Source organism: Perissodus microlepis, chromosome 10, assembly GCF_051167445.1.
Source record: "Perissodus microlepis isolate ML-2025 ecotype Zambia chromosome 10, ASM5116744v1, whole genome shotgun sequence".
In the NCBI taxonomy this organism is placed as follows: Eukaryota; Metazoa; Chordata; class Actinopteri; order Cichliformes; family Cichlidae; genus Perissodus; species Perissodus microlepis.
In genome coordinates this window covers 20,252,706-20,279,698 of record NC_140470.1, presented here as the reverse complement: position 1 = coordinate 20,279,698, position 26,993 = coordinate 20,252,706, and the positions used below count along the sequence as shown (strand labels likewise).

At 39.8% G+C, this 26,993-nt stretch overlaps 1 protein-coding gene across 3 annotated transcripts; it reads left to right on the top strand.

Moving 5' to 3' along the window:
• Window positions 1-8,688: 8,688 nt before the first annotated feature.
• On the top strand, window positions 8,689-26,314 carry adad2 (adenosine deaminase domain containing 2). 3 transcript variants are annotated; one of them, XM_084940616.1, is made up of 11 exons: window positions 8,689-8,822; window positions 9,555-9,717; window positions 10,418-10,562; window positions 12,241-12,379; window positions 14,147-14,275; window positions 17,127-17,277; window positions 17,524-17,694; window positions 17,951-18,165; window positions 18,814-19,048; window positions 25,394-25,526; window positions 25,645-26,312. In XM_084940616.1, exons 2-11 carry the CDS (start codon window positions 9,569-9,571, stop codon window positions 25,753-25,755), a joined length of 1,578 nt encoding a protein of 525 aa, XP_084796742.1. In that variant the 5' UTR covers window positions 8,689-8,822; window positions 9,555-9,568; the 3' UTR covers window positions 25,756-26,312. The 3 variants fall into 3 exon arrangements, with proteins under 3 accessions (XP_084796742.1, XP_084796745.1, XP_084796743.1); XM_084940619.1 differs by having other exon boundaries at window positions 8,718-8,832; window positions 25,645-26,314; XM_084940617.1 differs by lacking the exon at window positions 8,689-8,822 and adding an exon at window positions 8,917-9,048 and having other exon boundaries at window positions 25,645-26,314.
• Window positions 26,315-26,993: the final 679 nt, after the last annotated feature.

The window sequence follows — 26,993 nt, the reverse complement described above, 5'->3', positions numbered from 1 at the left end:
CTTTTTGTGCTCCGCTGAAAGCCTCATATCGGCCCGCCTCTTTTTCATACGCATTAAATGTACAGTATCTGCATTAAATTTGCATGACTGCAGAATTCCACAGTGAGAGCATGTAGGTTTTAAACTGCACCACAGTGCAAGTCTGCCCTTGAAAAGTCTTGATACATGCGTACAGTATGCCATACTGTACTGTTTGCTTTCCTCGCCATCTGAATATGCATATACTGCATCCCCTGCTGTGGCTGTGAGGAGGACTTCCCATCCCCCCATGTTTCACCCAGAGTGCAACGTGAATCCGATCTGCATACGTGTGAAAGATTCCCCCTATTCCGTAACCTTATCTTTCACGCTATTAATTTTATGGGAATATAATTAGACGTTTGATTAGCTCAGCCTTTTTTGTTTAAAATTAAGTTTCACATTTATCTTACCGTTCTTCTTCCCCATCCTTTTGATCATTATGTCTTTGTTTAACACAAAAATGATCCTGAGTGAGAACAGTGTTTTAGTTCATGTTAAACTCACTGATGAATGTATAGTCAAACATAATAAAGCCATTGTTTTTGTATTGTGAATATTTCTGCATTGACGATTAAGTTAAAAAGTGTAAGATTAGACCCCCAAGTATGTTCAGAATCCAAGAATGTGAACTCAACACTCAATTAAATGAATACATGGAAGAGTTGAATAATTTGTACAATTTTCTTAAATAATTAATGGTAAATGTTTGATTTAGAAGCTGAAAGATGACCATCTACCTTGACCAAACAGATTATTGCACATGCACACCTAAGCCCTCTGCAGCAGTGCTGAAGTTGCTTAAATGTAATATAGCGGAGAAACAAACTCAATGCAGATGCCATTCTGCTATTTATAGCATAGCATGTGCCAGAAAAATGTGCTAACAGATGCAATGGGTGTAGCAAGGACATATAGGAGGTAGGGGAGGTGCAGACAGTAATGTATCAGGAACTGAAGGCTGTTATCCAGCATTATATTAAATATATATATATATGTGATATGACTTTAAAGATACAAATGAGGAAACAGGAAACAACAACCAAGTCAAAAAGTGCACAACCTGCAGCTCTTAGAGGCTCTATTAGGACACACATGCAGTGCTTCGAGCTAAATGCTAATATGGTCGAGCTAAATGCTAACATCGGCCTGCTAATGTAGTTGCACATTTCTAGTGTGCTGTGCTGTTTAGCAGGACTCATGCTTCGTATGGCCACTGTCATTCTTAAGAAATAATCCAGTACTCCATTGTTGTACTATTGACAAGTACAAGCTACTGGGCATCAGTGATTTTGGTGAGTTGTTTGTACGACAAGACAAAATCCACCACAGCGACAGCCAGAAGTAGCTCATATTAATGTGCTTCTGTATCACCAGTCTTTTTTTTGTTTGTTTTTTTCAGTTTTTTTTGTTTGTACCATGAACGGGTCTGCATTCTAAGATCTTTTTATACTTTTGACTTGCATGTTTTATAGCTATTTTCCAAGCTACTTATATAATCTATAAGTATTTCAGACTGATATACAAAATCTCTGCATGTCAGTTTGCTTGTGTTTTTACCTTAGGCCCCTGAAGGTTTATATTTATATTATATGTTTTATAGATATTATGATGTTATCATATTCCCTAGAAACCACTTAATAACAGGATAAAAAATTTTGTATTTATGCAGGGATAATCCCTTATAAAAGTCTTGGTATCATTTTTAGTTAGCAACCACCTAGCAAAGGGCTAAAATAACCAGCTTTTGGCCTTTATGCACCTACAGTAGCTTATGAAAAGCATCCCAACTCTTTAATTTCTGTAACGTCTCATTTATATCCCACAAATTTTAGTTACACCTGCGTAGCAACCACCTAGCAGCACCCTACAATGACCAATTTTTAGCATAGACAGTGCTTAGGAAATTTATTAGACCATCGACCATAAAAGCAAGGAAACACAAATATTATATATATAATATATTAATATATTTATAATTTGTTAATGTCAGTTTTATATCCATAGCTTTGTTTAAAGCAACAAGACTGTCTTAAGTGCTTTACAAGTTTGTTAAAAAATTTCCAACAGCACACACAGACTACTGTGTAGTACATGTAGTACATACAGCCCGTGCTACCTATTACATATACTAGTTTAACTAATTGAAACGGGTACAAACATTTTTGCTAGTAGCTGACAAGACATTTCAAAGCCACAATTCTCAATTGCGCTGTGGCACTAGAGGTAAATTTCATCAGCACGGAAATCTTCAGTAGACCACAAATGAGTGTGACTTCAACTTACTTTGCCTTACTTCAACTGAGACACACTGAGATGGGTCGTTTTTTGGGGGAGGGGGGGTTCTTCCAGGCCAGTACATGTGGTTTCTTAAGTGGCAGTCACTTAGTGTTAATATGATTCCTGGATTCCTGGCAGTGCCTCTGGTTAGTGATATGTTGGTCCTACCTACACAGACATCTATCATCTTAAATGTGATAATACAAGGTCAGCATCTGTTGACCATATGCTTTGTGAAAAGCGCAACGAGACTGTGAGAGCCATCTACACACCTCTGCTGCAATATAGATTCCATTAAGGCATTTAAAGGCATATATAGGGAGCTTATAAAAGTGGTGGCCATTATGTCGTTTGCATGAAAACCTCATAGCTCCGCGTACCGTGTGATCACTTTAGCAGAATGATATAATGCTGTGGTTCTGTTCTCCAAGGACTGCGTGTCGTTCCAAGCCTTACTGCGACATTAAGAAAAAAAAAGACCAATTTGTTAATCATAAATCCTTAAACATTACATTTTAGAGATAAGAGGTTTCACCTGCATGCACTAAATGTAAAATGATACAATCAGTGCGTGCAGCCGGATGTTCTACTAATGCACACAATGTGTTTATGAAGGCTGCTGCATATCCTATAGCCATGCTTGCTCTCTCAGGCCTCTACTTTAACCACAGCATAGAGGAATATAACACTTAGGCCTGTCAGGAAATGTCTGAATGAGTCTTTGATTGTGGCATTTTTTAAAATGCCCATTCTTTGCTTGATAATCTCTGCCTTTCAGAAAGAGCTCACCTTTCTTTTCTGCTTTGTTCCCCTCCTTGAACCAGCTATTCTATTATATATAATATGTTTGTAATTTGCAAAGACAGTGAAGTGGCTAATACACGATTGGATGCTCTGGTTAACAAATAAGTGGCTCAATCACAAGGAAAGGAGAGGAGAGGAGGATTGGAAAAAAAAGGGAAAAAAGTGAGGGGGAGGCAGGGGGAGGTCAACAGAAGGAGAGGCAGATGCTCGTGCCTCAGATGCCTGTGCGCGAATAATTATCCTGATGAGATTCACCAAGAGCGGCACGAAATGCAGAGGAAGAGGAGGCGGATTTGGGGAATACCTCACGATGCAGAAAAGAGAGACAAAGGGTGATTAAGTTTTATATAAATGTACTGTAGTACAGCGTGTACATGTGGGTTCGGCATGCCGCTACCCACCGCTTCTCCTTCATCTGTTCTCCCTCCTCGTCATACACCGGGTTAGAAAGTGGAGCCTCCTTCTCATCCTTGAAAGATGCATGAAGCAGCAGCTATAGAGACACAGGGAGAGACTAGAGGAGATAAAGAAAGAAGGTGCACTAAGCAGAAATAGTCTTCTGCTCCATATAAGAGCACATAGGTAGGTATGAACTCCCAGCCTGTGTCTGTTGAACGAAGGCAGGAAGGACAAAGGAAATAAGGGCAGGTTCAGGTTTTTTTCCTTTGCTGTGGTTTCTTTTCCCTCATCCTTGATTGAGTTTGCATGCATCGCTGACCTCTTACTCCTTTTATAATCACTTTGTTCAGCCTAGCATCAGTAGACACGTCTTTCTTTTTTTTTTGTGCCGGGCAGCAAAAACCATCACGTCTCTTTCTTCACGTTTTAGTGAAAGACGGTGATCTCTATCTCTCTACAACCGAGCACATTTGTAAGGATCAAAAGACAAAACCAGCTTTGTGTCGAGGATGCACACAACCAGGTCTTCACAGACACAGACGGATGCTCTACTTACACCTTTCATGTGGAAGTTTTTATCACAGATGATATCTTTTTTTATCTATTAAAATAGAAGGCTTATTTTGTGCTTCTGTAAACATATCATTTCTGTAAAATCCAACTAGACTGTCAGTGCTAGATGATTTATGACAGATACAGACAATGTCTATTGATATTTGAGCTTTTAGATTCTTTTATAATCCAAGTAAAGCACGACTTTGAGTTTTTGCAATGTGAAGCCATGCTTTAGCAAGAGCTAAAGAGTGTGCTAGCATCTCTATGAGGCATTGATGCAAGAGTGGTGTGAGCTGACAATAGCATGCTCACATGGACACTGCAACAATGCTGATGTTAAGATGTTTCATATTTAGCGTGATCACCATCTCAGTTAAGCTCTCAGGGAGGAAAACAAGAACTGATTAGGAACCTGCTTAAATCACAGCACAGCTAATGCAAATGGAAACGTCCACTTCAGCAGTGTTGCTCGCCATCTTCCTCTAGTACCTCCTAAAAGACTAATATCCTGTTTAATTGTTCTCTTTTCAATAAGTGTTCGTCCACATTTAGGTGGATCAACACTTGTCCACTGAAGCACAACACGTGCTGCTTCTGCTAGAAGGAATAAGAAGGTAGAATATTAGGGCATCATTATAATCTTATGCTGAGAATATTTAGGGAAAGCTGTGCTGGATCCTAAACCCCAGCGCTCTTTCCTTCTCCCTCTGTTCCCTCTCTCCTCTGACTGATGCTGCTGATTTGTAGGTCATGTGTGAGTATCAGAAATAAACTGAGAGAGTGGGTAAGAAAAGGACTTTTACCCTCTAGTGGTGAGCCTGGGGAAAGGCCTGTCAGAATCATTTATGGGGGGGGAAAAGATGAATGTCCAATTATCCCTGTTCAGTTGTGCATGGAGACGGTGACCCAGTTGGAAATCAGTTTTACAAATTTCCTTTTTTTTTGATTCACAGGCAGCTTTCATCCAGTTAAATGTGAATGAGGCGATGATGCTGCACGAATGTGCAATAAAGTTATAGAAATGCTCTAGAAATGTTAGCAAGCTGAAATAATGTAGGGGGCGGGGAGGGGGAAGAAGGCTTTTAAACCAACTTTCACCAGGCACTAAATGTAAGTTTTAATTTTAAATGCACTTTCAGTGTTGCGTAAGCTACATATGCCCAAACACACACACACAGACACACATTCGTTCATACACTGCTTGCTTTATTAGACACGACATCATAAATCAGAGGCAGTTTTTTGGGATCACTTTCTTACTCAAGGACATTTCAACGTGCAGCCTGGAGGAACCAGAGGTGGAACTACTGACCTTTTACGTGACCTTCTTGTGTAGTTGTCTGTGTCGTAAATTATTAAAAGTTTGTTGGGGTTTTTTTCTGTTTTTTAAAGTGCAATTGTCTCACTTACTGCTGGTATGTTTCTTCCGTTGCCACGGTATGTGCAAGTACATTATGTGTGGAGAAACGGTCACAGACCACAAAGGTCATCCGTTGAATTGAAACACACACAGTACCATTCTGTAAATTAGGTAAATGAGGGACGGTGTCTTTTACACAATCCTTGGCATTATGGTTGGGAGGAACAGAAAAGGGCAACAATTCTAAAATTCATCATAAATGAGAATCTTAACATTTCACTTTAAAAAAAAAACTAAATCTAATAGACGGTGATTCTGCGGGGAGTTGGGAAGGCTTTAATTTCAGGGTCCTTTGACTCTCAAAGTGACGTTTTTCAACAGATAGCTGAATTTGAGGAGACACAATGTGTCTGCATTCATCACAAAACAGTCCTGTTATATTTTACTCAAATCTATATCTTATCTATAACCACATATTGTACATATGCTGCACTTCAAATAAGTGGCCACTTCATTAGGTACACCTTTTGGATGGTAGATTGGACTCTTTTTTTTTTTTTTTTTTTACCTCCAGATCTCAGTTAATTATTCATGGCAAAGATTCAACATGGTGCTGGAAACATTCCTCAGAGGTTTTAATCCATATTGACATGATAGCGTCACACGGATTTGTCAGCTGCACATCCATGATGTGAATCTCCTGTTCCACCACTTTCCAAAGGTCCTCTGATGAATTGAGATCCTGTGACTGTGGGGGCCCGCTAAGTACAGTGAACCCACTGTCATATTCAAGACCAGTGTGAGATGATTTGAGCTCTGTGACATGGCAGTGTATCCTGTAGCAACAGTTACTGAAAAATACCAATAACCATGCCTCGGTCAAAGTCTCTTAAATCACATTTCTTCCTCATTTTGATGTACACTTTGAATTTTAGCAGGTTGACACTTCCATGTGATTGCCTGATTTGATATTTACAAGTCTACCTAATACAGTGGATGTAGACTGTATGTTTAAAGTTTAACCTGGAGAAAGACATCCTGCAGTACAAGAAAGTTAAAGGTGAATTTGTCTTAAAGGATTTTTGCAGTTTGTTAGTTTTTTCCAAGTCTTCTGTAGATATGCCAATGTTTTTTAATGTTTGATAACTGTCAAGTGAAAATCAGACAAAATGTTACACAAAAAGTGAGATAGCCGACTGAAAGACACTGCCTAATCTAACCATGGTGCCAGCAGGCTTGAAAAGTCTAAGGATGAGCAGAAACAGAATGTAACTGAATCCCATAACTGAAATAATCCAGGTATTTCTACCATTCATAAAAAGAACATAGCAGCTAAATATTTATCCTACTGTATTTGCACATACAGCACATACTGCTGTATAGTATAATATGCAGTAGCCAAAGATGATGAGAGAAAAAGCGGCTGGTGTAAATTCAGGTTTGCATTGAGAGCATTATCAGAAATTAATACATTATAGTGTTATCTGTGACAGTCGGGCATCAGCAACAATGCTTATCAACAGTGCATAGAGGGGTTTTTTTTATTTGTTTTTTGACACACATAGGCACACACACGCAAGCGGGCCAACACAATCACACTTTCACAAACACGTGCACATAATAACATATGTTTAGAAAATTGCAACAGGCTCAGTGTTTCACAGTTTTGCTTGTCTATATTCCAACACAAAAACTGTGACAATGTATTTGGGAAACAGTGTCCCTAAGCAGGAAAAAAAAAATGACTGTACCAAGCTCTGTGGTTTCCTCCGTCTCTTTATTTTAATTAAAAAAAAACAAAACAGGGAAATCTCTCAGCCCTGTGAGCGAATGTGTGGGTGTGAAAAAATAAGGAGAAGAGAGTAAGAAAGACATTGAAGGGGAGAGTAAGGGGAATAGAAAGAGACAAAGACGGGGAGTCAGGGAGGGAATAGGTGGTATTTAAAATGAAAATGACACCCGGGATAGTTTCCATTGTGCCTCAGCATGCTCTCTTGAGATGGGAGTGACTTAACATTTCACAGTCTCCTGTGAAACACATGCACAGTGAGGCATAAGCACACACACATCCTCATAGGAGAGTCTTGTTTGGCTCAGAACACATACGAAGGCTTTCTCTTGAGGTGACAAGAAGGGAAATAGAGTTCAGTCTGCAGTTTCACAATGATGGGCGGGGGGACACATTACTCCACTGCAAATCACACGTTCTAATTTTAACTGCGGCATCCTCATTTCATCATTGGAGGTTCGGTGTGTGGTGTGCGTGCACTCTTATCAATGAATGGGCGTGCAATGTATGTGTGTGAACAGTGCTACAGATTTATTTATTCATAGAAATCACCAAACCATCGCTGTACCTGTTTTGCTTATTTACTGTCAATACATAAAACATGAATGATCCAGCCTGGCAGAGTTGCCCTTTCATTTCCTCTCATTTCCCGAATTCAATGGAAATTTCACCGAAATTGATTAAATCCACATGGATATCAGTGTAAGTAGAGATCTGAATCTGGGATATTTACACATGTGTGTAAGAGGCATGAGTGGTCAATCCTGATATGTATATTTTGAGGTCACTCCTCAGATGCATCCTTATTCAGTGTCTCTCAAAACATCATTTTATTCCCATCTGCTGATTGACAGCCGATCATCCATCCATCTGTCAATCCATCTTCTTCTGCTTATGCAGTTTAGGGTCTGTCATAGCCCTGACAGCTGATTATGTTTCATGCATGTCTGTCATGCTGAGTTGACACCATTAACATGTTTGCATCAACATGGGGGTGTGCAAAAGAAAAGAAAAGAAGAAGCGCACTACTGAAGCACTTATAGCTCCATATATTTAGCAGTATGTCGGCACCTCTCTGTTTTGTGTACTTGTGGTCTTTGGATGTTTTTTTAAATGACTTAGGGTCAGCTCTGGGTTGTCAAAACATGGGTTGGTTCTTATAAGGCAGAACTGGCAAGCACCAGTTACACATGCAGGTGGAAAAGTGGCATCATGTCCAAATCTTGGGAAAGTCACACCTTGTATTCTCACTCTGATGATGCGGTTTCACTGGAATGATGTGTTAAGAGTCCTTTCCCCAAACCTTATTCAAAACAATTCATGAAGTGATGATGTGAATATTTCCAAATTGTAACTGAATATAATTGCAGTCTATACAAGAGTCAGGCAGCATATGAGTGAAACATGTCCACATACTTTTTGGAAAGTTTCTCATTATAGCTATATTTATTAATAATTTTATATAATTTTAATTGCATTGGCAGGTGTTGACTTGAAGTAGCTGCTTCGTTCACTTGCGCGCAGGTTTTCACACCTGTTATCGTCTCTGGGTTGCAACGGCTTCCCACGTCAGATCTAGCTAGTCTTTTAAAGCCTGAACAAGCGTTAAGTGTAAAGGTAAGCTTTGGTAAGCAGTGTATTTGGAAGTTAAAGTGTTAACTAAATACTTAGTCGCTGGGAAACTCGCGGTGAAACAATTTCATGTTTTATTGTTTTCTGCCGGGACTGGTAGAGGTGCTCTAACGTGTGGTAGCAGAAAGATGCTAACGTTAGCTTTATCAGTGAAGCTAACGAAGCATTGGTGGCTAGTTTAGAGTTAGACGTTCTTTCCAGTTTGAAACGGGTAAACTTGTTCATATTTTTCCTACTGTCAATTAATTTCAGCTCGGTCTATACTTTTGGTTATACTAGCTAACTCGTCGTTTACTTTTGATAGCAGCTAACTAGTTAGCCTCTCAGCTAAACCGCAAATCTGCAGAAAATGCACACTTAAATTTTGTGTTGGCGCTGTGGGCTAAAGGAAAAGGGAAATGTTATCGCCTCTAGACATCACAATTTATCATCAGCTGTCAATAAGCTAGGGGTTGTTACTTTTGGTTTGCTGTTAATCGTGTAGTTAGTGTAGCTTTATTGGGATTATATATTTAAACAAAAATAACTGAGTGTCATTTCATGAGTATTAAAAGTTGTCAAGGCACAATCGGATGAACACACTCATTCCTACTTTTGTTAAGTATGTATAAATGCAACAGTAGCAACTTCACGCCACCATAGGGCGAGAGGCGGGTACACCCCGGACAGTTTGCCAATCCGTTTTATTTATTTATGTATGTATGTATGTATTTGCAGGTTGTTCGAACACCATGACTAGTCGAGGAGCATTTAAATATTCGAGAAGAGGTGCTGCTAGTTTCTGGTCTTTGTCAGACGGTGAGCTGAGCCCACGCCCTCACTGTCCTCAGGTCCACAAGACAGATGACGCAGACATTTACACTGGTGCTGCTGGGCTGAGGTAATGGAAAAAAAATGACTGCCACCTTGTCACATGCTGTGTCCACCTGTTTGGACAAGGACTTAACTTTTGTATGTTTTCCTACTCACCTCCGTATAATTGGTGGAGAGGATGACTTGAAATGTCCTTGCACACAAACCCTGCCTTTAAACGGGACAGATACACTTTCACGTTTCTCTCGCACATGCTGGGACAGAGGTAACTAATTTTCTGTTTCACTGCAGGGGAGTGCACTGTTGATGCGTGGGTCAATAAAACCAGGATGTAACTGTTTCTTTGTCAACAGCAATTTGGATTTTATAGTGTCTTACTGAGGTTTCACAGCAGGCAGGTGAACAGCTTGCTAATGAGTCCAGTGTCCGGTCCAAAATTGGGCACATTACACTCTGTTACTAATGAGTGCACCCATTGTTTCAAGACAGTGAGAAAGACAGTGGCTCTTGTGGTTGTGAAACTTCTCATGTACTTCATTTTACTCTGCTCTGAACTTTTACAGCCTCATTCATTTACTTATGCAGTTCTATTTTTTGTGTGCAGTCTTAGCAGGTTGTTAGCAGTTTTTTTAAAGAGGAAATTGTAGGTGAGAATTATCTTAAAATAAAAGCAGCTGATAATACTGTTAATTTTTAGCTGTTTGTGCTGACTGAATAAGGGATCAGCTGTTCATTTCCTAGTGGGTCTGTGTTTGTTGCCCTCCTAGGACAAACGAACATGCAGCTGGAGACTACGATACAGCACCAGAGGCTCTGCTTTCTGAAGGAGACCACAGACCCCGAATCGAAAAGGGCTCCGTCCCCACACTCAGCCATAATTATGATTCTGGTGACATAATGTTGGAAAATGAGGTAACTATATGAGTATACACAGATCAGGCATAACACCTTGACCACCTACCTAATATAGTGTTGGCCCACCTTTGCTGACAAAAGAGGCCTGACCTGTTAATACATGGACTCTGCTAGACCCCTGAAGGTGTGCTGTGGTATCTAGCACCAAGATGTTAGCAAGCAGATCATTCAAGTTTTGTAAGTTGTGTGGTGGAGCCTTATTTGTCCACAGATGCCTGACTGGGTTGAGATCTGTGGAATTTGGAGGCCAAGCCAACACCTCAAATGTGTTGTTGTGCTCAGCAAACCCTTTCTGAACCTTTTTTCGCTTTGTAGCACATTATCCTGCTGAAGGAGGCCACAGCCATCAGGTAATACTGTTTCCATGAAAGGGCGTACATGGTCGCCAACAATGTGAGGTGGTATATGTCAAAATAACATCCACATGGATGGCAGGACACAAGGTTTTTCAACAGAACATTGTCCAAAGCATTACACTGCCTCTAAGATGGTTTGCCATCTTCCTGTATAGTACGTTCTGGTGCCAGGTGTTCCTACGTAAGAATGCCTCACACAGCCGGCCATGATTGATATGACGAGGCCACCTTCTTTCATTGCTCTGTGGTTCAGTTTGGAAGCTCACCTGCCCACCACTAAAGCTGTCCAACTGCAGCTCTTGTCTTGCTGAAAAGCTGCGGTTTTGGAGATTGTCTGACCTAGTTGTCAAGCCATCACTCGCTCAAATCCTTAAGCTTGCCAGTTTTTCCTGCTTCAAACACATCAACTTTGAGGACAAAATGTTCACTTGCTCGCTCACATATCCCACCCACTAATAGGTGCTATGATGGAGAGATAATTGGTGTTATTCAGTTGAACTGTCAGTGGTCATAATGTTATGTCTGATCAGCGTATATAAGACCAAAGTTTTCTGAAAGTTCACTGCCGTTGCATTTAATGTATTATGCTATTAAGACTTTTTCATTAGAAATCTTATCTGAGACGATGAGAAGCTGACAAGGTCTTATACATCTACTTATCATCTCTTATTCAGAAGGTGTACTTCACAGATTAATTAAGATATGTGAATTAATTGTGGCATTAAACCATACTTGAAAATCTGACATCAAAGTGCAATCTCAATATCTGCGATAATTAACATTAAATTGCTTGACTGGCAAGTAGAACAGTGATTCATACCATTATCCAGTTTAGTGAAGGGGCTCTAAACCACCTGCAGCCACCTTGTCACTTTAACTGTGAACAGTAGAAGTGCATTCAGTGCTTATCTCACACATAACACTGCGTTCATTGTGTTTCCTTGATAACGGCTCAAGATCAGTTGGCTCAAGAATGATAAGAACACCAGAGTCCCGTTTGTTTTGGGGTTTTTTTGTTTGTTTTTTTACCCTCCTAAGACCCGAACTCTTCCACAGCAGGCATTTTTAATTTCTCTTTGATATTTGGGCACATTGGGGCCCGATGAATGTAAAAACAAAGAATTACCAGATTTTTTTTTTTTTTTTTTTTTTTTTACCTTATTTTTGTTTTTAAGATAAATAAGAGCCACAAATGAGGATATTAGTTTAAAATTTTGATAGAACAGTAGCAGTATAATGTCGTCGTAACCCAAAATGTGATGTCCACATATGTGGACGCCAGGTCCTAGGAGGTTAAAGAAGGGTTTTGTCTTTCTCAGGCTGAAGATTCGGATGATGAACCAGCTGTGCTCTCCCTTCATGGTATGTCACCTCCTGAAAGCATACTGTCAGATGAAGATCTTCTAACAGAGCAGGTCAAGGACATAAACCAACCTGATACAACCACAAAGACTGAAGGTACAGTAGCAATTTAATAAAAGTAAAACTTGAAAGCGCTCACATTTTCAGTGGCACTTCTGCAGTTGCTACCAGCTAGTATACACAGAAACACCCTGTTTGATAGTTTGTTCTCACAGCTGCGAATCTGCTCCCTCCAGTGTTAAAGGCACAATTAGATGTCAGTAGATTGCAGATTATAGTCATGAATTATTTTTTTCTTACAGCTTCCAATTCAAATGCGTAATCCTAGTTATAGTGGCCATTGTAGGACAAAAAACTCTGGCAGCTGTGTATCTGTGGTTAGTGCAGGAGGTTGTTAAACTTTTCTAAAGGAGTCTGATACGAGATGATGAGTAAATGAAGCTCACTTCTTTCTGATGACAGTGATACTAAGGCAAGTTGTTGAGGATATCCTGAACTTCTCTTTATGCTCCTGTTAGCTGGCATTAGTTAAACTTTCTTTGAAGTGGATCTAACATTGTTGAACTCTGACAATAAGCAAAGTAACTCTCACATGATGTGAGAATGTAATCAAACTGCTGTACATTATGTGGTATAATGTTAACTCAAAACCAGCTGCTGTTGTTAGCTGTTAGCTGGCTCGTTATCAGCTGTCCAGAGATGGGATGGTTGCATGTCTAATCTGCTGACAGATTTGGGAATAAAAAGCATGTTTATGCACACTTGTATGTGTTTGTTTTATTCAGACACTGGTCACATTGTCTCTTTCCTTTGTGTTTTTGCTTTTTGGTGAAGGGGACCCTTGTCACATGATTAAAAGCATAGGAATGATCCTTCATGTCTTGAGTCTGAATGTGTAGAAATTAATTGCAATTGTGACTGGTCTCTAGTATAAAACATAACACGCAATTAGGTGGAATGGCGAAGTCCATGCATTTAAGATGGCATGTTAACATGGCAACTTCCACAAACCGGTCGCTGCTCTTGTGTATTTTTAATGGATTAATTCTAAGGCTTTGACAATGCATCAATTTGTTTGTAGACGTAACTACACTCTAATCGGTGTATATTTATAAAGGTAACATTCTTATTTTATTAAAATGACCTCAAAAAAGACTGACTGTAACTTTAAAAAAATGATTGTTGCCTGTGCCTGAGTCACTCTGTCCTGGTCATACAGTCATCGAATATCACTACTGATCACACACAAGTCAGTCATCAACCTCCCTCCTTCAAGAAAATCTTTTCACACGTTCACCCTTTTAAGGTCTTTTTTTCCTGTTGAGATTGAAAGCTCCGTTTCAGGGTTTTCAGATCAGTGGTTTTCAAACCAGTGGTCTTGTTCACAAGACACTCCTATATTCAAACCTATGCAAAATGCCCTCTATTTTTTTTTTATTTCTTTTTGAACATATTTTAAGATGAAGGCGCCAAGTGTGACGCCTGCATTTTTCTTTCTGTTTGTAAGAAGTTCTGCTTGCTTATACCTCACCTCCACTGCTTCATCAGATGCTTATCTTTGGACTGAAGTGCTGCACGTTTCTTTCAGAAGCGTACAATAGATTAGTTTAAATACATTTCTCTTCATTTTAGCACATGTGGTAAACTCCTTTGTCACTACCAGCATGAGGGGAAAAAAGCAAAGTTCTCACATATATTCAGCCAGTCAGCTGACAATGTTTATGATGTGTAGCAATATCATAAACATTTTCAAGGCAAAGTCCTCCTGCTTCCACAGTTTTAAGGACACTCAGATGAGTGATGTCCAAAATACGCTCTGTCCCTGATTATATAGCTGGATTCTGCTGTTTATCTTTCTTCCAGTTTGGCGCACTGAATGGCACAAGAATCACATGGCAGCTATAAGCAGTGAGAAGTTTGACAGCCTCCTGAAAATGTGTCCAGATTTCTATGACTGCAAGAGCCACATGGCAGCATTTGTCTTGATAAGAGGTAAGCTTCTTGTACACGTGCAGTTTTCCATTAGATTTGTGCACTTCACTGCAGGATTTTATTGTTTTCATAGTAGGTTATAAGTGGCTCCTGGATATTTAGTAGATGTATCCCGTTTATTTTTAACCTTTTTTTTTTTTTTTTTTTAAATCTGTATCTTAACAGTGCTAAAGAAGGAGACTAGTTTTACTCTTAACTGTCTATAAATGCGTAAAGTGAGCCTGTACCAGTGGCAGGTCATTATTGCAGTAGTATGTTAAATGTCCAGACATTAGCAGTCCACATCATGAAGATTTCAAAGCATGAAAAAAATGTCACACTCAATTATCATAAAGTGTGTATGATATCACATGTGAGCCAACTGGAAATTTCCATTAAATATGATGGGTCACTCATTAAAAGATAATATTGTGGAATTAAAGCAATATATGCAGACTCTTTCTTTTAATAATCATGGAAGCAGAAGATATGTGTATATAAAAACATAATTCTTTGGCACTTCTATGTGAAGTAAAATAATGGAAGTTATAATCTGAGCGAGTCAATTTAGAAGAACCATTTAGGAGATGAAACTCCTTTTAAGACACACAGTGCCTAAATTGCACAAGCTGAGAGCTAATTCGATATGACTACCGAATGCACGACTACACAGCTGTGCGGCATTCCTGCACAGAAGGCCTCTTAGTTGTTTGAGAGTTGCCATTTAGACTGATGTAAAGTAATCTCTCCTATTAATGAGGTCAGCAGTACAAGCAGTCCCTATGAGTCTAAAGGTTCAGGCCTCATGGTGCTCTAAATGCTCAGTTCCTGACAGGATTTTTTTTTTTGTTGTTGTTGTTGCTTTTTTAACCTGGTATCATCAGTTCAAGCACACAGCATCTCCGCACATGTGCTATTCAAACCTTTAGTTGTTTGAAAGAGAAATGGCTAAAGATTCAGTCACACAGCCTTAAGGTGCCACTTTTATGGTCAGTGTCAGGATGCAGGTAGCTATTGGAGTATTCTCCTGAACAGTAGGTGTCACCACTGAGGAGATAATGCTACATCAGTGCTGATAAAGGAAGCAAAGTTAAAACAGGAAGCAAAGATATTAAAAACAATGTTGTTGTTTTTTGTCACTAAGGTCGTGTCCAAATTCATGGGCCGCGGTTTACGTAGGCCGGGTCCTCAGAAGGCCGGGTAGGCCGGAAGCAAACGGCTGTGAAATTGGACAGTCTAGCTTTCAGATTTGCGTCTCGCTGTCTCGGTGGAGTTTAATAAACTCAGCTGCTCCTTGCTATCTAAAATATAACGGGACACTGGTGTAAATTCTCGACTATCTCACACTTCTGTTTAATCAGTTTTCTGTTGGACATTTATTCAGCTCTGTGAAAACAAAGGAGGAACCCACCCGGGTGATTAATAAAATTTTATTTAATCTAATCTAATAACTTTAATCTCAGCCAAACTGATTTACTCACGAACAAATAAAACGCTGAAAAAAGCCAAACAATAACATTTTTAGGTTATCTAAGAGACTCATATATCACGTTTAACCTGAGTAGCGAAAGACCGCGGTGATCTGAAAATGATGTGCCGGGAGTTGTGCCGTTCTCGGCGGCTCTAGTGACCCTCAAGCTCCCGGCTAGCTATTGATGTGGTGGGTAACAAACGTCTCCGAAAACGTCGGAGCACTTTGCAAATATGTGATATCTTGATAAACCGAGCAGATATTTGAAGTTTACACAGCTACATTCTCGCCTGAAAATATGTTAAAAGTTTATTTTGTGATCGAGAAAGAGAAATATTAAAACTTAGTAGCGGCCGCCATTGTTGAAAACTGGAATTGGCTGGGCCATGCTATGAATTCTGGGATATGGTGGGCCACGAAGGATACACCCGACCCAACCTTCAAATTCGGGGAAAAGGAGGACACATTTGTCGGCTGCATTCGGAGGAGTCTACGAATTTGGACAGCCTTCGGCGCGTCGCTATGGCGTAATCGGCCTACAAATGCGGCTTCAGGAGGATGCAGCCCATGAATTTGGACACTCCCTATGTCTCTAAAATGTTTCCAAACTGTTGCACCATCTCTCTGTATGTAATCTGTTATTATCTGACTGACTGAATCAACATCAAAACAGCACATCAGCACAAGCAGATGTGATAAAACTTTCGTCATGCCGTTTAACAGGTGGTGAACGGCGAGCATAAAAGTGCCTTTAAGAGTCAGTCACACAAACTTGGACACCGGTTGAGGACACCCTACCAATTTCTCATAGAGCAGTAAAGAAAGTGTGAAAAATGCTCATCTTCAAAGTAAAAGCTGCAACTTTTGGAATCGTGCTAGTTGCAGCAGTAAAGAACAGTTTTCACTTTAAAGGCAAAGGCTCTCCATATCTGGTTTATTATGATCGTCTCATTATTGTACCATTAGTAGTTGGTGTTAAGTGTTTGAAGAAAAGATGGCATTTTCCATTCAAACTAGAGGAATAAAAAAGAATAAAGAGAAACGGGAGCTCAATAGTGTGAATGCCTTACAGCATTTACACAATTATGGGCTACTGCGGCAATCTGCTAACAACTTTTCAGTCACAGCTCTGGTTTTAGGAACAATTTCAACAAGTAAAAGCAGGTAACCACTTGCCAACAAGTCGGGGATTACAGATTCTTCCCTAGTGACTGAGGTCTTAAGAGGAACCAAAATTACTTGTTTCAGTGGATTTGCTGCTTCAAGGCCCAGAATAAGATAACTAAATAGTATTTTATAAGCATCATTCTGTGTCATCTTTACTTCCATCTCTCGCAGTCATTGTTAATTAAAGCTATTGCTAATGAAGCTTTGAGAAGAAAAACTATCTTTTCCCCACAGAAGTTCTGGATACAGCAGGTCGTGCATGTGAGCAATACAAGGTAGTGGCACTGGGATCTGGCTGCTCAAGTTGTAGCGAATGGCTTTGCTACAATGGGGTGATGGTTCATGACAGCCATGCCATCATCATTGCCAGACGAGCTCTTTTAAGGTACTAACTTCTAAAATTAGTTCCTAAATACTTCATCCAAATCTCAAGAATGCAGGTGTTAAAGTGCTGGTTCTGATTTAGAACACCTGAACTTCAAATGTCTATTCTTAATATTCAGAATGAAGATGTAAAAAGCAGGCTGCAACATCTCACTTGCTCTCTACCACTTATAATGCTTCAGATTCACTGAAAGTGCTGCTGCAGCTTAAAGTGGGAATAATATTTATTTTTCTGGCTTGTGTTCAGGTTTCTGTATAAACAGCTTTTGCTGTTCTTTGATGCTGATCCAAAGGCCAAGGAGAGCTGTATTTTTGAGAGTAGTGCAGCCAGCCACCAGCTTCAGCTCAAACCCAAGATCAGCCTGCATCTCTACACCAATCAGTGTCCCGAAGGAGCTCCTATGAACTTCTACTTTAAGTACAGCAATCTAATTATCCCATTCTTTTGATTCTTTCTTTATACATGTTTTTTAAGTCATATTTTCCTGTGTACTTGTAAAAGGTCTCAATTCAAATCTGTGGATTTATCTTCCAAGAAATGTGACATTTTGTACATGTTGTAAATCACAGATTAATATTAACCTTTCTATGGGTTAATTTTATCTCTGTTTATAATGGACATTAAATTTTGTCCATTACTCATAACTAAAATGTAACATAATGTCCTGTTTTAGGGTTTCTGCAAACGACACCTGGACCTCTATGGTTCTCCAGTATCATTTCAAAGGCCTACTGGTCCCTGTGGCCTACCTTGACCCGAGTCTCTGGGGCGCCAAAGTCTGCTGCATGTCTGGCAGTGACAAACTTTGTCGCTGGACTGTTACTGGGATTCAGGGTGCATTACTGAGCCACTTTATTCAGCCGCTTTACATCACGAGCATGGTGCTAGGTAAGAAGCTTAAAGCATTTATTCTTTATTAGAAGGGAAGTGCAGCTAGACCCATCATGAATACCTGGATGTTTTTCTACAAATATTTGGATCAGCACTAGAATGTAGTGGTTTCTTCCGTTGTTCATGCACAAGTTTCATGAAAATTGGTGGGGTTGTTTTTTCTACTATGAACACATAATTTATTCCCATTTTTAAAGGTTGGTTTCCAAAGAGCTGAAAATGGTCAGGTACAAGAACTGAACTAAAAATGAGTGAAAAAGCAGCCAATGGCCAAAGTAAAACTTTGAAAGACCTTCAGAAAGTCTGAAGAACTGTTGCTAAAACCATTACAAAAAAAAAAAGTAAAGCAAGTCTGCTTCAGTTTATTCTTTATTAGCATTATTCTGTATGAGCAAAATATAAAGAAATGAGGGGTGGGTCAACAGTTTTGCACAGTATCTATCTATGTACAGCAGAATCAGTCATCATATCCATGTATCAGCAAGATAGTGAGCCAATGCATTTCAAAATATTGGAAATACTGACAAGCTCTAATTCCAGTTCAATGTTGCAGATGTAATTGGCTAAAGGTGGCATCATAACAAACTAAATTTTGCATAAATTAATTTCTTTCTGTTGCAAATGTGTTTCTAAAATCTTACTTAGGAGGCCAGAAGCTCATGAACCAGGAAGTGTCTGATATCACCAGCAAGCGACTGGGTGATGGATGGCAGATCTTTCTGCCTCAGTCCTACAAGAAACATGACATCGTCTTTGTCTGCGGGGACTACGTGGGGCCTGTTGTGCCCTCGCTGCATCATGAAAACCTCAGCATCAACTGGTGCCTCGGGGACCAGGATATTGAAGTTTTGGACAGCAGCAAGGGCTTGATTGTGGAGGGGTAAGACCCTTTTTTCTTTTTCAAGAAATCAGTTTTTGTCATGAATTAGATTAAGTTTTTAGAAAATGTGTACTAATGTGTTTCTGCACCATAAATTTGGGACGAGTATGAAAATTTTCCTTGTGCTGTCATTTGTAGAGAAATGGTAGAGCTGTTGTCAGAGTTGTCTACTTTCATGGCCTCTGTGTTGCCTGGGGCTCCTGCCATCACTGGGCTTTGCTACTGCCGACAACTGCTGATGTCCAGTAGTTAGTGTGACACAGACATGGCTTTCTGTGGAGGCTATTTTGTCCTTGAGCAGAGATTACAGCCAAAAATAGATTTAAGATCCTTTTTTTTTTTTTTTTTTTTTTTCACTGCAGTGTTGCTGTTGTCCTCTTGCTCGAACTGTTATTTTTAGGCAAACACCATGGTTTTAAGTGTCAACTATTTAGAAAGGGAAAAAAGCAAAGAAAAATAGACTTCTGAAGAGATTTAATTTAAAGGCAGGAATTCAGGACACGAGGTATGCAGAGGGCTGCTCTCTTTAGAGCTTGCCACAGCAGATCTTATGCATCCATCTCATCCTATTCCCAACATCCTCCTCTGTCACACCAACTCTCTCTAGCTTTGTCTCCAAACCACTCCACTGTCCCTCTGATGAACTCAATTCTAATCATTTCCATTCTGGTCACTCACAATGAAAAATCTTCAAATTTGCCACCTCCACCTTGGTTTTCTGCTCTTTTGTTTTTTTTCAGCATCACTGTCTCCAAACCATACATCCTTTCAGTTCTCATTACCATCTTGTAAACTTTCTCTTTGACTCTGTTATCCTTCAGTCACAAATCACCCCGACACTCATCGCCACACTCTCACCCTGCCTGCACACTCTTCTGTTGTGCTCTTAGTCTAGTGCTTTGGATGGTTGACCCCAGATATTTAAGCTCATCTTCTCCTGTCTCTTGCTCACTCACAAGCGTATTCTGTCTTGCTTCTAGTGGCTTTCATTCATTTTCTCTTCAGGGCATACCTCCACCTCTCCAGGCTCTCTTCTACTCCCTCCCTACTCTCACTAGAGATCTCAATGTTGTCTATGAACATCATAGTCCACAGAGACTCCTGATGATGTAATCCCACCCCCACTTTGAACCCACCTGCCACTTCTACTGCACACCTCACATGTCCTGGACCACTCTCACGTACTTCTCTGTCCCACTCGAATTCCACATCTAGTCCCACTGTTCCTGTGATATGATATGATATGGCAACCTTTCTCTGGGTCCAAAAAGACACCGTGCAACTCCTTCTGACCTCCTCTATACTTGTAAGTGTTCATCAACATTTGCAAATCAGAAACTGGTATGAAACCATAACTGCTGCTCACCTTTATCCTTGATCTAGCTCCAACAGCTCTCTGTCTGTCCCTCCTTTCTCTCATTTTCTTCATTCATCATCCTCAATGTATTCCATCCACCTTTTAAACACTCTTCATTCATTAGTACATTTCCATCTCAATCCTTGGAGGTGTCCTTCACCACTTCATCTGTACGTTTGTCATCTGGCAATTCTTCCCTATCATCCAGAGCCTGTCTCAACTCTTCCCTGGACTCTGACTAACATTCTTCCTCCTTTAACTTTCACCTCTGCATTTGCTTTTTCCTCTTGATTTCCAGAGTCATCCTACTGGCTTCCATCCAATTCTATCCTAGCTACATTCTCCCCTGACAACTCCCTGCAGTCTCCTTCAGATTGAACCTCATGTGTAAGATTCAGTCCTCCTGTGTGTACCTTCATCCAGTCTTATGCATTACCCCAGATTCCTCCCTTTCTTGAAGCCCTTTTCATCCTTTTTACAAAACCCACCACCATCTGACCTTCTGCATTTCTCTCCTTAACATGATATCTACCCAACACCACCTCGACACCTCTGTTCCCTTCTCCTTCATGTCCATTGAAATCTGCTCCAATCATCACCCTCTCTCTACCACTTCATCCAAATTACTTCAGAATTCCTTTCTCTTCTGACATCCAGCCTGTGCTGCAGACACACCTAATAGTCAACATGCCTGCTTCAATTTCCAGATTCAAACTCCTGTCTGATACTCTTCACCTCCACAACACTCTCCACATGCTTTCCTTTAATAGTACTCAGACTCCACTTCTCTTCCCATCTTCAGTGCTTACAGATTTACTCAACCACCTGTCATAAAAACAAGAAAACATGAATCCTATTTAATCAAACGGTACATTTGAAAGTTCATGGATAACAATAATACTATTTTTTGCATAAGTTTTATCATTTTGATTAAAGAGCTTATACTGGTGGATTAAACACTGCAGAAATATTTTTATTTTTACCAGTACTGTTAGTTTAGGGCAGGTGTGGTGTAAACCTTATTTTGGGTGGTGGTCTAATAAATTGGTTAAGCACTGTACACCACGGTAGAACAATATCTGGCCTTGCTTCACTTCCACCTGTTCTCCTGCACACACAATATATCTTCCTTGGTTCTCTCTTGTTTTCTGTCAACAGTAGCAAAATTTCCATGGTCACCTTGGCTAACAGTATCATAGACAGTGTTTTCAACCTCATTTCTGGCGAATCAACTACAGAAATCTCTTGATGAGCGGCATGTTTGAGTTGACAAAGATTTTACGCTGGATGCTCTGTGCACGTGCGCAATTGCGCACTGCTGGCACGGTCTCTGCGCACAGAAAATCTGCGTTGCGCACAGAAAAAAAACCTAACCTGAATTGAAATTAAAATTAAAACTTAAACAATTCTGTTTTGCAGTGTTAGTAAGTAACTGGCTGCTCCCGTATGGGATTAGAACGATGCCACCTTATCCCATAGTCCAACCAATAATGCGATTCACATTCGTATATAGGCAGCTAATCAACGTGGTTGACAGGCTATAACAGCGTCCTTATGTGCCGACACTGGTGTTTTAGCTATCAAAGCTAAAACACTGACAGCTGATGTAGAGTGAAGCCACGTTAATGACAACGTGTACAACCATTGGAGATATGAGCAGGACAGACGGAACAATTGATGGAAAAACTGTGGACTTTATATCAGTTTTTTAATAGTGTTGATAGGCCAGAAAAAACCAGAGTTATGATAAAAAATATTTGCAATGTTTGGTTTTCTTCCTGAATACTATCGTTGTTTATATTTACTGCGGGAAGAAACGGTAAAAACGGCGTTTTATAAGAAAAAATGCTCGAAAGCACTCTCTGCCTGTGAGCAAAACCAAAAAACCCCCACCTTTTTCTATTGGTGGAAAAATGTACCATGTCAACCAATCAAAAAATGATATGGCAACATGGCATTTAGTTGTTTAGGAAGGGGTAAGTTTTAGGAGTGACGGCGGTGTTTTGAGATGTGAGAGATTTGCGACGTTTAGCGCAAATTTTGTGTAGTTAGTGTGTAGTGTAGTCAGTAGTTTTGTTGTGTGTGTCAGAACAATGAGGCAACTACTGAATGTTACAGGTGATACAGGAGTGATACATCTCCTGTTGTCAGGCCTGCAGGTATCAGGCTGTTCTCCTTTATCTCATAGTGGACAGAAATTATTTTATGGAGTGACACAAATAATTTGTGTGGCATCAAATTTGATGCAGAACTGCTGATTGTTCTGTAAATAGTTTGAAATTTTTATTTTTAAAAAACGCCTTGGCTGCATTTTTAGGTAAACAGCTGCAAAAAACGTTGTTGTTTGCATAACTCAGTTACTTTTTTGAAGAAGTAACTAGGGCTGGTCCATATCATATCGTTCACGGTAATACCGGTATAATGTTGGGCAACGATAAGAAAATGAAATATCGTGATAGAATATGGGTAAAACGCGCATGCGCAGTGCCTTTGTTTTCATACGCACATGGCGAAAAAGGCGACGGAGAATGAGAAGGGCGAAAGCGGATCATTGAATGAAACAGATGAACCAGAATTGGTTTGTAAAAATGCTGCAACTTCAGTGGTGTGGAACTGGTTTAGCTTTCGTCCGTCAGATACACAACAAAGCACTATTTTTGGTAGAGCATGCTAGCGGGCCGTCGTTATTACCGTGTTTTTTGGAAAATACGGCACACTTAAAATCAATCCTTTGATTTTTCTGAAAATCGACAGTGCCCCTTATAATCACGTGTGCCTTATGTTTGAATTCTGGTTGTGTTTACTTACCTGGAAACTATTTTATGTGGTACACAGCGCTCGAAAATCTGTCAAATGTTTTAGTACGACTTTGCTAAGCTACGAAGCTACGAAGCCGGACTGCTTGATGGGTTGTCAGAGCATTACGGCTATCGTAGGCAGGAGTCTCGCGGAGTGATACGTACTGTGCTTCAACATAATATTACCGTATTGTGTGTGTATAACCTCTTTTTAAGTTTTGTGGATATTATACATGGTTATGCTGAGGATATGTCAGCCAATTTCCACTGGAAATGCGTTTTGGTTAAACTGTCAGCAAGGAATTTACATTCGCACTGTTAAGTTTTTATACAACTTTAATGCAGATAAAAAAACAAAAAAAAAAACAGCTGCTTGTTTAAGTGAAAATACATTGATTTTTTTTTTTTAACTAATAAAGTTGTGGATTGTAAAGTATTTTGTCTAGTGTCAATTATATCGTCAGCTGGCGTGACCACAGTGCACACGTCTGCTGTTGCTCACAGTGGTCCAAGGGACCGCTCAGGGAGTTTGTGTGTTCACTCAGACACATGAAAAATTAGAGGGAACATTGCTCAACCCTTCCCATTTATCTGGGCTTGGGGCCGCCACTTGGAGTACACTGGCTTGTGGCCCTCCTGTAACTGAGCTCAGAGCACCTACTCATAAAACTTCCAAATATTAGTGTGAAAGGAAAGGTTGCTTGTATCACATGACTTTTTTTCTTTTTTTTTTTTTTTTTAAAATTGGCGATTTAGAAGTCTTACTTTCTATTAACTATGATTTTCAGTACCGAGGCACTTGGCGAGGTTTTTAGGAAATAGTTATCTTGGAAGGATTCAATAGTCTTTCCCTTCTAAGTATGCACTGGATTGAGTAATAGAGAAACGAAGCTAGGTTTTGAAGAATATCAGGGGTTATAGACTTTGTCAGGATGGAAGAGACCTTAAATTATTTGAAAATGAGTCTCCCTGAACAGGCTCTGCTAATGTCAGCTTCTGTGAGTGCAGTGACACTCAATTCCTCCTCAACATTTTGTCTGTTTAGGCTGCTGGGTTCCTCCCCTGGGTCTCACTCCAGAGTATCCCCTAAGAAATGTGTTAGTGGTAGTGGTAAGTGCTGCCTGCAGGAAACCCTTCCTCTCTTTCTCTCAGCCAGACCACAGCCACACTTTACCTCGGCAGTGTGATAAAATTGTCTCGCCAGACATGTTTAGCACAAATAAGCTCTGAAGCAGAGAGTGTCCCCACCAGAGTAGCATTGCATCTGCTATAAAGGTCAAAAAACAGTGCTGCAGTGCTGCAATGAGAGGACATGTTTTTCATTTATAGTTTTTGGTTTTTGGAGGGTATCATACCCTAAATACCTCACTGCTGCTTGCTAACTGGCTGCAATCACTGTACATTGTCTAATATGGTTAAATAAGAAGGTGTGAGTATTTAATCGGGCTCCCAATTCAAACTGATAACTGTAACAGCTTTTGGATACATTGTTGTATCATATCAATATGAGCAGTGCCTGTACATGAAGTTGGACTGCAAACGAAGGAAGAATGTGGACATTAAATGATACAGAATTGAAAAGTTGAATCTTGTCAGGTGGAAAATGCATTTCAACTTTTTTGCTGCAAAATACGTTTTTTATTGATTGCATTGTGGCAGAATGACACCATCAGCATTAATATCCAGTGGCTGCAAATAATTTCCAGGAAAATGAAGGTTTGATTGCGCAGCAAAAACAGGAGGAGGAATGGCAATTTTCATTTCCTTCTTAGCTGCTGGTCACATAATCTCCACAGTTGAAAAGTGTTTTTTAAAGCTTTAAATAATTTGTAGCTCACCTGGTAGAGCGTGCATTACATGTACCAGAGGAAGAGAGCTTACCATAGTGGCCTGCATTCGTTTCTGCCCCAGGTCCTTTTCAATCATTTCCCCTTTTTCTCTTCACCTTCCTGTCTTTTTGTTCTTTTTCTAATAAAATCTTCAACGGTTTTAAGTTTTAAGAAGAAATGTGTGTGTGTGGGGGGGGAGTATCAAATGCACCTAAAAATAGCTTGCATTAAAAATAGTATATCTTTTGTTGTATAATGAAAACTTAAAGAGGACAAATGCATCATAAAGCAAATTTAAGTAATGTGTGGGAAACCTTAACTGTTGGAAAAATGTTAATGGTGGATTTTAATGTTTCTCCAGCTCTCCTTCTATGAGCGTGCCTGGCTACTCAAGCAGACTTTGCAAGAGAGCCCTCTACAGTTATTTCCTCAAAGTTGCACAGCTGGGTGGGCACACCTATCTGCTGGAGCTTCCCACGTACCACAGTGTCAAGGTTTGTGAATCCTCAGTGTGAACTGTGCAAAGCTTTCCATTTGATGAGTAATAGAAGGTTGGGTTTTTAGTTCACTTATGTGATGTCTGATGATGTAAATGGTTTTATTCTTTTATAGGTGGAAGCCAGTGTCTACCAGACGGTCAAAGAGCTGGTGAGACAGCAGTTTCTGGAAAACCACGCAGGACCGTGGAATTCCAAAAAGCTGGTGGATTGCTTTAGCGCTTGAACTCGCAGCTGGAAACCTGTCATGCCGATGTTTACCCAAGTTCATTGAGAGATTTGATTTGCTGTTCTTCTCTGCACTTTGCTAATTACCTTCAACAGTAATTGTAGTTTTGTTTTATGTACGACATTAGAGTTTTCAGTTTGTGTAGGTGTTTGAGAAAAATAAACAAGGCCCTGCTGTTGTGCACCAGACTGAAGTTTGAATGAGTTGTGGGTGGAAACACATCGCTCAAAGGCTAACAGTGCACAAAATGGGGAACATTTTCTCTGTCGTGTCAAGTAGAACTGAGCAACATTATTGCCAGAAGCTTGAAAATTAACAATTCCTTTTATGGAGCTCGTGTTATGAAAAGGTAACTGTGTGCGTTTTTTATTTAATGCCATTCACTATTTTCAACATTTGACCTTTTTTAAATGTGAATTATTTCATTTGTTTTTTGTGCATTTGTAGCCAAACTAAGTCCAGTCAGAGGGTAAAATCAGCACCTGAAGAACCAAAATAAGGTCTGTAATGAGGTCCATGTGTTCTCTTGTTTTTAATAGTATCTTAAGATGAAGTAAAATGGAGAAAAATAAATGTTTTCTTTAGTTTTAAATGTTAGATATTAATAGATGTTCTCTGTATGCTTTCTATTGCACAACATTTTGTTGTTTTGCACGTGTATTAATTAATCAGGAACTTGTACAGCTCGAAAACTACAACTTCAGAATTTACCTGTCAATTCAATCAACACCTCTCTTGTATTCTGGAAGTGAAAGGTGAAGCGTGACAGAACTGTCACCAGCTTTTTTGCAGATGCAAAGGTGAGACAGGCAATATAAAACAAAAATATCCTTAGTAAGCTCTCACGCATCGTGCTGGGAGATGGATAAGTTGTGACTCCACATTGCTACAAGCCCGTCTCAAAGAATGGCAGCTGCATGATTAAAGCATACAGAGACTGCGCTAGTTTAAAAACACTTGTTTCCATGGGCTCTCTAAAATGAGCAGCAGAGACATCCATAATTAGACTAATTATTCAGAAACATCATATGTTGATCAGAACAAAGGTGTCAGAATTTACACAAACAAAATGGCACTCGCAGCCACGAAAAAATAAAGTGTGGTGATCTTTCCGTCTGTGAGCTGATTGAGGGATGGTTGTGGAGTTGTTTGGTTTGAGAACAGTTTCTGGCAAAAGAAATTAGGATAAAGATGAACACAGTGAGACTTCTGTCATCTTAAATTTAATACTTTTT